The sequence below is a fragment of the Drosophila sechellia genome, chromosome 3L (genome assembly GCF_004382195.2).
Source record: "Drosophila sechellia strain sech25 chromosome 3L, ASM438219v1, whole genome shotgun sequence".
NCBI classification, from domain to species: Eukaryota; Metazoa; Arthropoda; class Insecta; order Diptera; family Drosophilidae; genus Drosophila; species Drosophila sechellia.
Genome location: NC_045951.1, coordinates 20,229,565 through 20,241,815, shown reverse-complemented (window position 1 = coordinate 20,241,815; position 12,251 = coordinate 20,229,565). Strand labels below are relative to the sequence as shown.

The following is a 12,251-nucleotide window of genomic DNA, read 5'->3' as shown; positions in this document are numbered from 1 at the left end:
GAACCCGTCTGAGGGCGGAGTTTGGGAGCGCATGGTGCAGTGCGTCAAGAGAGTACTGCGTCATACCCTGAAGGAAGTTGCGCCGAGGGACCATGTATTGGAGAGTTTACTGATTGAGGCGGAGAATATTGTAAACTCGCGCCCGCTCACTCACTTGCCTGTGGATGCGGACCAGGAGGCGCCGTTGACGCCAAACGATTTACTCAAGGGAGTAGCCAATCTGCCGGATACGCCTGGATTGGATGCGGAGCTGCCCAAGGAGGGTTCTACGAGGAAGCAGTGGAGGATTGCTCGCATGCTACGAGACCGTTTCTGGAGAAGGTGGGTCATGGAGTACCTGCCTACGCTTGTGCGCCGCGAGAAGTGGTGCCGCCGAACGGAGCCCATACACCAGGGTGATATGGTCTTCGTCTGCGATCCTGCCTTGGCCCGACGAGAGTGGCGCAAGGGCATCGTGGAGGAGGTCTACAGCGGAGCTGATGGAGTCGTCAGACGCGCTAAGGTGCGCGTGAACGACAACGGCCTATCTAGGACAATGATGCGACCCGTCTCTAAACTTGCAGTTTTGGATTTGAGTGAAGCGGTTCTTCACGGGGTCGGGGATGTCGCGGATCGAATATTGTTATCGATAGGCTAGTAAGTATTTTTAAGAAGTCCGAATGTGGAAGGATTTATAAGCCCATATGTGTCTGGGCACATTGTTTTTCGCCATTGTAAAAAGAGCCGGGAAAATTGAGCTTGCATTGTCGTGTAAGAGTTGGAGGACACACTGCGGTGAGCTAATAAGTTAAGTTAGTTTTAATTGTGAAACATCGAATTCTTCCAGAATAAAACGTGTTCTACTACCACGGATTAGTCTGCCCTTTCTTTCGGGAACCAATGTGTGGGGTAGCCGTTTAAGGCAACTCCAAGTGACGCACGACGACAGAATAATAGGTAATTCCCTTGATAAGTCTTATCTTTTTTAATTGATGGGTTCAAACTGCTCATGTAAACGTTTTAATGGATTCATCAATATTTTAAAATCATCAGCGAGCTGTATAATTATAATTGCTTTATATGTTTGTAGATAAAGTGTTGTACAAGTTTATTAGCCAGTTTAATATACACACCAAAAAATGGCAATAAAGCTGAATTGTTTTATTACCATTCTGATGTTCTCTACATATTATTTCACAGAGGTAACAAATTGTTAATACTAAAAAAAACATTTTTAAAAAACTACTTTTAGGTTTATTCCCTAGTGGAATTTACAAACGTTCAGTGCGAGTCTCTGGATAAGAACTTTGCTTTAATTGAATATTGTTATCTGAAATCTGTAAACCGATCTTACAAATATGTTTCGATTAAAGTTAACCTCCTAAAGCTACCCATATACAAAGTCAAGGTATACTGCTTAAAATATGTCTAATTATATTTAAAGCGAATATAATAAGTTATTAATCTTTAACTCAGATTCGGTTTGGTCTCTATAAACGATTGACAGGATATAAGCCTTTTCTCTACAATGCGACTTTGGATGCGTGTAAATTCCTTAAATCGCCGAATTCCAATCCGGTCGCTCTTTTTTTTTATAATTGTTTCAAAGAGTATTCCAACATGAACCACACATGTCCTTTTAAAGTAGGTATACGCAAAGTGTATTAAGTAAATATTCACATTATATTCATTTCAGCATGATATTGTGCTGGATAAGATGCCATATCATAGCATAAATAATAAGTTCACCAAGATACTGCCCTTCCCAGAGGGAAATTATATGATTGAAATACACTGGATAGCCTACGAGATTAATAGAGCTATAACAAAATTGTATTGGACTCTTACTTGATAAGACAAGGAGATCAAAACAGCAATGACCAGACACTGTAAATACTTTAAAAAACTTTCTAAAAGTTTCATATTGCAAAGAAGCCAAAAAAACCAAGAACATGCTATTATCTGTTACATAATTTTCAACGTATCTAGGATAACCTTTTTACTAAACAAGCAACCGGAATAAAGATTTTTATGATTCATAATATTATTATTTTACCTACTTACTCTAAAACTTTGCTCTTCGCATGATCTAACAATTCGCTCTCTATTCGAAAGCACTTTCCACTTTCCTGTGGTTCCTATTTTTGCCCCTTTTGGTCCTGGTTAATGGCCACCAGACTGCATGCCTGACAATTGGAAAATTGGAAGTTAAAACCATTAAATAAATGAGTGTCACACAGCAAGGCTGGTGCCAACAATCGAAGAACGAAGGGGGAACGCGACACAATCACATTTCGGTTGATGCTGGTGCCGAATGCTATTTGGGTATTTTTATCTCTTTCGATTTACCCAGTCATTCAAGGGGCTTCCAAGGGGGGTTAACCACTTTGATTCGCCCTCGATGGAAAGGCAAAACATCAGCAGATCGAGCACACAGAGGGCCCTGTTTGAAAGTCAACAGTTTTAACCTAATCACAGTGGATTTTATTGCCGCCTCACAAATCGATGCGAGCGAATTCGAATGCGGATGCGGACATGGCTGTGTATGCGGATGCGGATGCGAAAGGAAGGGAAACGGAAACGCAACGGAGCCGAAGGTCCTGGGCAACCATTTTGTGGGCGGACCGCAGAAAATGTGGGGGAATCATTAGGTTGCTGCGTAAGAATTTTCCGGGTGCGTTAAGTGCCCCCCAAAAGGACCTTTTGGGCTTTTCGTGTACACTTAAAGAAATATTTGTATGTAATTTCTTACTAATAATGTTCGAACTCATATATATTATTATTGAACTACAAAGGTTGAGTAAAAAATGTATTTAATTATTTAATCGGTAATATTTTTAAAGGCTCTTTAGAAAAAGTTCACGTTTATAAGCCACTATTTAAATATATAAATATTTATGTTTTCATCTCTGGCTTTTGCAAAAATTTACATAATTTTTTCAGAATAAAAATTACTAAAATAATAGAAGCCTTACTGAAATCAACTTTAATGTATTTCCAAAATCTTATGTATATATAAACTTTCTAAGTGCTGATATAGGGTCTCACATTCAGCACGCACTGGCTGTTGAGCCCGGACCTAAATGTTATTTATCTCCAGATTAAATGGATTTGTGTGCAAAATTGTCTATTTAACTGGGGCCAGGCAGAAGCTTTAGCATTCGCATCGTCATCAGCATCAGCGTTGGCCTTAGTATCAGAATCAGCAGCACTTTCGTTTCTCGAAAGTGGCAGGAACTTCATTGTTTGAACTTTTCAACGGATACGTGGGCGTTTGATTGAGTTTCAACAAGGGTCGACTTGTCCTCGTGCCCCGGGCGGAGATTTCTGAAAGGCCCCACCCACTTGGTCACTTTCCCGCTTTCGCCCACTTTCCCTCTATTTCCCTCCATTTCCCTGGCGACCTGTTTCAGTTTCTATTGTCAATTAGAACTGACAAGTGGCTCTCTATATGGGCAAAAGTGTTCGTGTTAATTTCCTTTAACGGCCTTGGTTGACAAACGCATTCAATGGGTTAACCGGATTCCATGTCCCCTCTTCTTTATAGTGTTGGGCAATTGTTTTGTATACCTAAACAATACAGAATGTGTATATCTATTAGGTACATTAATTACAAGCTTATGTTGACCAGCTCAAACATATATATTGAAATATGTAACAAATTAGTAATATATTATTCTATAGGTATTAAGGTAGGGTATCCCACTGAAGCCTCATCTCTGGTATAGAACCACTTGATTTTTATTGGCCCAGAAATTGGAATTCGTTGAACGCTTTCTATTGAATCTATATATTTTCTTTTGAATTGATAGCTTCTTGTTATGCAATTCTTTACCAATGTTCGTTAGTTGAAGAGGGAGACCTAAACAATGCTATACCTTCTTTCAAAAAAAAAATCCAAAACCATTTCCGGCCAAACATGTGTTCACAATTGTGTGAGATTGCAAAGTATTTTGGGTCATTTTTTATATTTCTCAGGTTCAATGGTCTTTTTGGTAATTGGCGCCCAGATTTTCTGTTTTTCAGTTTGTCTGGATTCTTGTGGATTGTCCCACAAAGAGGTCACAAATGTAATAAATTTTTCAGCGTACCCGACATATCCGCCATACGCGGATTTTTTATGGTTCGTGTTCTTCAGAATTTTTTGCTTGGTTTGTCAACACTGGTAATTTTGTGCAGGGAAATTCGTCATTTATGTCTTTATCTTTAGTACATTTGTAAGAAAATTTTAAATTTGATATCATAGCAAGTTATGTTTTGCTACTAATGTTGGTATGTTTTAAAGGTGTTCTTGGTTATTGTATTAGTTGACAAATTAATTAAATTAAATACTAATGTTTTATTTTATTTTTTTTAAATTTAAATAAAGCTTAGCTTAATTATTTAAAAATTATGGTGTTCTATATAATATTGTCTCACCAAACCGAGTTTTTATATTAATTTATTTACCACCAATGGTGCTCAAGTAGATATTTTTCAAATGATGGCTTTTATTGAAGATTTATATCTTTTGCTCTAATTTCGCCGAGCCTTAGTTTCTCCAAAGTGCAATTTTCCCGTTCACTGCTGCAGCCGAACAATGGTGGCCTTAGAATGAAGCTCAGCTTACAGCCAGATGCAGTGAACCAGCAAACAGACAATGGCCCAAAAAATGCGAGAAGAAACCCAATTCAAAATAATAGTCTAATAAACTTACTTAGCGTGCGCACAGCTGATTAGCCCGACCGGCTTTCCACTCTCTTATGGCAACTGCGTTGGAGATTTTCCCACCTCCTCCCCTTTGCCCACCACTCCGCTTCGGTTGTTGGTGCTGGCGTCCGCTTTCCACCGCTCATCTTAAAGCCAATTTCCCGCCCTCGCACTCCAGCTGCGGCAAAATTTTATTATTGCGCTTCTGCAGCTGGCCGACAACAAAAACGCTCGCCGCGGTCGTTTGCTTAATGCGCCGCGTGCCTTTCGCCCCGTTCCGATCCGCCAGATAGCCACGGCTATAGCTATCTAGCCATGGCTATAGCCAAAGCTAAGGACGTGGCGATGGAGATGAGGATGGCCGTGACGATGGCCTTTCGGCGCTTATGGCTGAGAAATGCTTTCTTTATGTATTAATAGTACTTTCACTCCCTTTACCACTCGAAAGTCGGGCTAAGGATGGCAGCGTGATTGGAGCTTAATGTCCAACGCCCCCTGAAGTTTGAGTTAATGCCTGATGGCAACGACTTCAGAAAGTATTAATTTAGTTTGTACATTTTGCAAATTGTCTCTTTATTGGGTCGGAAAAAGTTTAAGTTTTATTTTGGTAGCTTACATGTTTCCGCAAAAAGTTAAATCAGCTTATATGGATGTGTTAATAATTATTAATTAACTATTATTTAAATTGGATTTCAATGAAAGTTCCTATTGGAGCACAAGGCATAGAAAGATGACACTGTCATAATTAAAATGAAATACCTTGTTGCTTTAGTCTCATTTATATAATTTCTAAATGTTTTGTCAACATCAATATGTGTTAAATAAATTTGGAATTTAATTTGGATCTTATTTACGAAGGCAGAGATTTGTGAATAACATCAATCAGCCAAAGCCAAGGAGCTTTTCATTTAGTTGACAGTTAATTTAAAATCGATTTTGGTCTAATTTATAGAATCTCTAAAAGGAGAAATACGATTTAAAGTGCGTTTTCATAAAATTCACACCATACCGGCAAAAAAACGAAATAAAATACGAGTGATTTACCTAATCAAAGTGTCGTTAAAAATATTTGCATAACCAAGAGAGAGTAGTTTTTGGCTCATAAACAATTTATTGCGGCTTGACGTGTTTTATGTGCTTTTATTTTGGTCAGGCAAAAAGCATGTTTTTTGATCGAAGTAGAAAACTATGCAAACCATGTTTAGCTAGAAAAAACAATTAAAATATTTAAGTTTTATTGAAATAAAAATGACACGCAAATTGGGGTTTGAAAATCTTCCCCCTTTCAGTCGGTATCTTTTATCAGTGTCAGTTTCTACGCAATGTAGACTTCCAGTTTTGAAGCTATCTGTATGAAACTTTATTTCAAGTAGTATCTAAGTCAATACTTGAAGAAAAAATATAAAAAAAATTTTAAAATAAAATATATTTTTGTTTTTATTAATTATAAAGAGCAGTAGGAACTGTATTAAAATAAATAGCTAATTAATAATTGCAAGGGTATATAAGCATCACCTAGAAGAGCTATCTACCTTTTTAGTATTTTTGAAATTAAATAATATGCATATTTTGAATAATATAAAATTAAATGCATGTATTTAGCAACATTCCCACTAGCTAATAAGTAACCCAGCTAATGAGTGCAAAATTACATAATTTTGTAATTTCAAAGTGTCCGTAGCTGAGTTGCGTGAATAAATGATGAAAATCCAATCCCCATACCCACACATCATATGCGGCCATCACGCTACCATCACTGGGCTCGATGGGAACCATCGCCGAGAAACCAGTGGCGGGAAACTGAGCACCAGAGCACATTTATCCGGGAATGACTTCAGTGTTGTATCACGTAGTAAATAATTCCTTTGTGGCATTGTCTTGGTTGGCTTTGCAGCATTTGGCGCTCGTCCTTTTGTCCCCCAATCTCTTCGTGAAATCCCAGAACTCCCTGGACTACCATCCCACGGTTGTCTAGTGGGTGTTTTCGTGCTTTGAAGGATGGAATAGAGAAGGGGATGGGGCTTGGACTGCGTGGAAATTGGTCTACGGGAGATTGGGGGTTGAGTCTTTTATTGTTACTTGGCAAATACAACATAAAACGAACGTGTAAATGTTATTTCTTGATTTATTTCCGCGGTGCATGCAGATGCTTACGCCAACCGATTTTAAGGTTTCCACACCCAAGCCGTTCCACCGCCTGAATCCGAATTCCCCATCCAGCAAAGCATCCTCGATAGGTTACGTATACGTACGTATACGTAATGTGGCGGATTTTCATTTCGTTCCCGACTTGGTACGTTGCGAAGCGTCGGCAAATATAAAATATTCCGCTTACCTTGCACAAATATTTATATATGGTTGGTACATAATATAAAATTACTGCATCTCTCTCTTTCTATATATCTATACATGTATGAATATATGTGGATTTGTCAGTGTGTTGGTCTACGTGAAACTGTTAGCGCGTGTGTGAGTGTTTATGTTTGAGATGGCAAATTTTTTGTATCTGTGTCATTTATTTTGTTTTCACTCATGCACCCTGTAAAATGAGACCAGGAATCATTGGGCTCGGGGGAATACTAGAGTTGCATATTGTTGCAACAGAAACATTTTTTAATTATTCGTTTTTAAGTGCAATACTTAATTAAATTTATACGTCGGGGAATGGCAAATTGGTTATTTTCTAGTAAATATTTGATAGGCTTTAAGTATAATGGCTTAGATAATATGTTAATAGTATTATAATATAATCCATTTATTTATGTTTCACGTAGTGACGAAACGCTCCAGGGTAGTGTTGTAAAGTAAAATGGGGATTTTTGCATCTTGTGCATCTACTTTAATAATTGTATTATATAGGGTATTGTATTGTATCTATAGGGTATTTTAGCCACTCACCTGTTATTTCGCGAGGCAGCCCATTCTGTGTTTGTTTCAGTATTTTGTAATTTTTCTCTCCCTTTTGTTCTTCTCGGATTTTCGTTTTATTTTTTCCGCCCTTGTGTGCCGCCTGTTCGGCACAAAAACAAACATTTTCTTGGGTAGGCGACTTTACATAGTCCCCTTTTTCGCCCCCCTTTTGCCCTTTCCCCTTTCCCCATCATAGCCCCTTTATCTGGCCCGTCTAGGCAAAAGCCCCCATGGCTTATATTTACCTCTCGACTGAAGCCAAGGCGAGACGTTTGTCTCTTGGCCGCGAGATCTGTTTTCGGGTTTCGGGGCTTGCTGGAGCACGGAAAAAAATATCAACACCAAAATCTGAAGAGAATCTCCAAAAAGTAATAATAAAAGGCATTTTCAGAAGTAATCTTAAGGTGGCGCAATAGGACAACCCATTGTATTGTACTCCTTTTTGTTATAATTCCAGTTATATTTGTAATTCATTCATATTATTACTTGGGATGGGCAAATACAACTTTATGACCGACAACAATATATATTCATCCAATAAAGCGCGAAACAATTATTGTACTTTTTTCCACTGCATAGGTTGAGCTCGTATTTGGTGTTGTTGGGTGAGGTTTTGGTTCCGTGTTTCGCCTGTTGACGCAAATTGCCAAAATTGCCTGCGGTTGTGTTTACACGGCGAATGTAACAGACAACAGACAAGTGACAGTCGCACGCACTGAATTCAAATAAAAGCCAATGCCAATGCTGTGTCTACAAGTGGGTGGTGGCGGAAGGCCATGGAAAATGCAGGACGAGTCAGCAAACGTGCGGTACATTATTTAATTTTGACATGTGCTTGGGGTTTTGTCATCTGTATGTACAGCTCGCCAAGTAAATACCAATTGCCAATTCAAATTCGTGCTAATGTGCTTTTGATATATGGATTGAGGTTTTCGAACATCCGTCAGCAAACAAGTATACATACACTTAATCTGTATATATATACATATGCATTCAAATAGATCCCTGGCCAGACTCAATTGTGACTATCAACGGCAAGGCGTCTGTGATGATTTTATTAGCTTTCGGTTGCCTTTTTGGATAAATCATTTGCATTTATGGCATGTGACAAGTCCTGCTGCCATCTCTTTCTCTATTCGACTGTGCGTCTCTTTTTAATGACGGCCGGGTTTGATCTGAATTGATGGCACTTCCATTAAACATGGATTCAAATCGACTGCTTCCGTTTCCTGTTCGAATGCAGAACGGATCACTTTAATGCACTAACTATTGGGTTGGATTTGAATTGCCGGATATTTTATTTTGAAGTGGTGCCTGTTTTTGGTTCAGTAGACTAAAACGTTGAGAGATGTCAGTTTCAATGCGATTTAGCCCCGATATGAATTGTTTTATGTCTGGTTAAATCAAATCATGTATTTTACTACGCGAGTACTTAAGTTTTATCAAAATAAAAATTATATTTAATTAATATGTACCAACAATTAATTGTTATGTAATAAATTATGGATAGTTTGGCTTTATTTCAAAGTTAAGCACCAATTAAAGCGTTCCAGGAAACAATAGTACTTTACTGTTTGCTCGATACCGGTTGTGTCGTTGATAGTTTTTGCCATTGCCCTTTGACTGCTGAAAATATTTTCCCATTTCCTTTCAACTTTTCCTCCTGTTGGCTGGCTTTGTTGTCTGCACTTTCCAATCTCCTCTCGGTTTTCCTCTCCCTTCCGCCTTGTTTGTGTGTATTTTTTTGTGCAATGTTTGCCAATGGCTGTTCTCGAGACATGGATTTGATGGCTCCAATGCTTTTCAGTGTCTCTCCAGTTTTAACCGATTTTTTGCACTATGGTCCAGAATTCGTTTTTTTTGGCATAAAGTCTAAATTTTTATGGCAATATATCGTCTTTTAGCAATTATTTTCTAATAGAAAATTGATCATATATATAAAAACCAAAAACAAAATTGCCCGAAAGCTTCACTAAATCTTTTTATGAGCTTTGAAAGGTGCAGTGTTAAACAGCTGATTGAGAGAATGCAATTCCAGCCAAATTATTTGCCTACTTTTGCACGTAGTACGATCGTTAATACGCATCCAAAAATTATAGTAAAATATGGAAAATAAATGCCAAGGTATGAAGTTTTTAACGTATGTAGGTAATATACTTTATGTATAGTTGTACTGTTTTTATGTTGTGTGACATCCAATTTATGTGTATCTTAACAGAAAATTCTAACGTGTCCCCTGTGTTTCGTGGAGTATAACTAATTTTCTGACAATTTCTGACAAAAGTTAAAAACGTCAGTTTGTACCTTTAACTATTGTCTTTGACGGTAAAGTAATATCTTTTGCCCATTTTTGCTCGTTTTCTTAAAAATTTGATTTTATATAGGCAAGTTCGAGTTCAGACATAGCGACCTCCTGGACATTTGGAGGCCTAACAATAGGCAAATAAATTATGTTTCGGATTACGTTTATTCCGCAATCAACAACAATAATCAGGAATCGAAAAAGACAGAGGAGATTGACAAAAAAATAGTACATTTTGAATTATTTATTAAAAGAAAACTGCCCGAGTGTAACAGACAACTAGACCGATTTATTTCCAAACATACCAAGTGGATGGCGTCTAAGATAAGAATTAGAATAGTGATTTTGAAAACACCAAACCACCCCAGCAAATGGGACGCCGAAACTTATCCTACCAAAATGCAGGAGAAAGATTAAAAAGGAAACTGAAAATGCGAGTGAAGCCTGGAATAAACTTTACAAAAGGGACCGACTATCACATGCAAGGAAAAATAGTCGGATCAATAGGATGAGTGATATTTTCCACAGAGCGATTGATTCCTCGGACCCACTATTATCAACAATTTGTTTAAAAGAAAGAGAGAAAAAATAGGAAAAACCACTTCTGAAGGCAGTATATGTCTTTTGGAAATACAGTCTAATTTTAAACCTGATCCATGAGACAAAATATTGGATTCACATTCTGATTCTGATTCGAGTTCAGATTCGGAAATTTATAATGTAGAAATAGAAGAAGAAGAGGGCGATTATTTCTTAAACAACAATATACACACTTTTATTTAAAAAAAAAAACAATGAAATTTCGTTGACTCCTGAGTCATACCAGTAGTTGATATGGGAGGCAAGAGAGGCCGTGGTCGCACAGACTCCAAATTTGGTGTGCAAACTATTTGTGATTGAACAACAAATTGAACAAAGTTTCAAGTCTGTAGCTCAATTTTTAGACTTTATGCCAAAAAAATCGAATTCTGGACCACAGTGCAGTGGGCGAGAATCGACCAGTCAGTGTTCAATTGCATATAAGACAGATGAAAGTGAATCGAGTTTGGTATTTAGTTTTAGTTGCTTATAACAAAAGCTGCAAAACAAATTTCACAACTTTTATAAAGTAAGTGTTGTAAATGACATTAGTAGGAACAGTTTGTTTTCACAAGATCCAACATACGATTTATAATTTAAGAATGATTTACTAGAACTTAAGCCTTAATATTTGAGAGTATCGATGGGTTAAACCAGTTCTCCTCTGGTCTAGATTATTGCTCTGTTGAATGCTGGTGCCGAGATATAAATTTCAACAGTATACTTTTTCACCCACTTTATGCTTTCTATATTTCTTTTTTTTTGCTCTGCGGCTCTAAAGCAAATCTGTGTCGTGGGCGCTTGTCTTTTCGCTTTCGAAGCCTCCTCAGATCCCAGATGCTTTTTACCGCCGTTCCGGCCGAGCTCCAATAAATCTACCCTCCCATATCTTTGGGGCTTGCTTTCGTGCTTTTACAGCATCAACAACATAATAACTCAAAGTGTCATCCAAACTCTTGAAGTCTATTGTGTTGGTCCTTTGTTGTATGTATATTCCCTCCTCCCGCTTCCCCACCGGTTGTCCTTTGCCCGCTGCGTTATCTTTACAAAACGTTTGACGGCTGCAGTTGTTTGGGTTTTACACGTGTTTCCACGGCGGCTCAAGTGGGGGCGTTATTATTTAGCTTTGCTTTTAGATGAATCGAACCAATATGCAATGCGCCACTATCCCTCTTCGAGTGGCATTTTTATTAGGTGTATGCCTCCGTAAATCACTATGCCACCCACTCAACTACATACTTACTCCAATAAATGCCCAAACAAATACATGCTTCACTGTTAACTGAGTTTTTTATTAAGCCCATATATGTCTGGATTATTTGTTTGATCTAAGATAACCGATATTGTGAAATATGCACCCAAAGCTGGTAGCCTTCAGAATCACTTGCCAAAGAGAATACAAATTGTGTCTTTATAAAATAATTTGATTAGCAAAAAGACTAAGGTTTACATATTTTGATTTTTATTTTAATAGAACTGTTTCTTCGAGTGTACGGTTGGGTATGTACCTTGTTCATGGTGTTTTAGTATTTGATAAAAATCTAAACAAAATGTATGACATTGTGGGGCTCCCATTTGCGTGAAGTGGTTCGCCCACGTAACAAAGGCAAAACGGGAAGGCTCAACAAGGCGCCGCCAAAGACCCAATTTCCCATGCATATTCGAATTTTTTTTCCAAGGGTCTATCCGGACTTCCTCCCCAGTCGCGCAACCCCACCTTTGCGTATTTTATGTTACCCACTTCAAGTGGGAACTTATTACATATTATAAATCATATCATGGCCTGACATTA

General features: G+C 38.0%; 1 protein-coding gene across 1 annotated transcript; it reads left to right on the top strand.

The window, feature by feature from the left end:
• Positions 1-648: 648 nt before the first annotated feature.
• Positions 649-2,019, top strand: LOC6616347. The gene is made up of 6 exons (XM_002040671.2): positions 649-774; positions 827-936; positions 1,070-1,181; positions 1,232-1,387; positions 1,456-1,623; positions 1,676-2,019. Exons 3-6 carry the CDS (start codon positions 1,119-1,121, stop codon positions 1,829-1,831), a joined length of 543 nt encoding a protein of 180 aa, XP_002040707.1. The 5' UTR covers positions 649-774; positions 827-936; positions 1,070-1,118; the 3' UTR covers positions 1,832-2,019.
• The last annotated feature ends 10,232 nt before the right edge of the window (positions 2,020-12,251 follow it).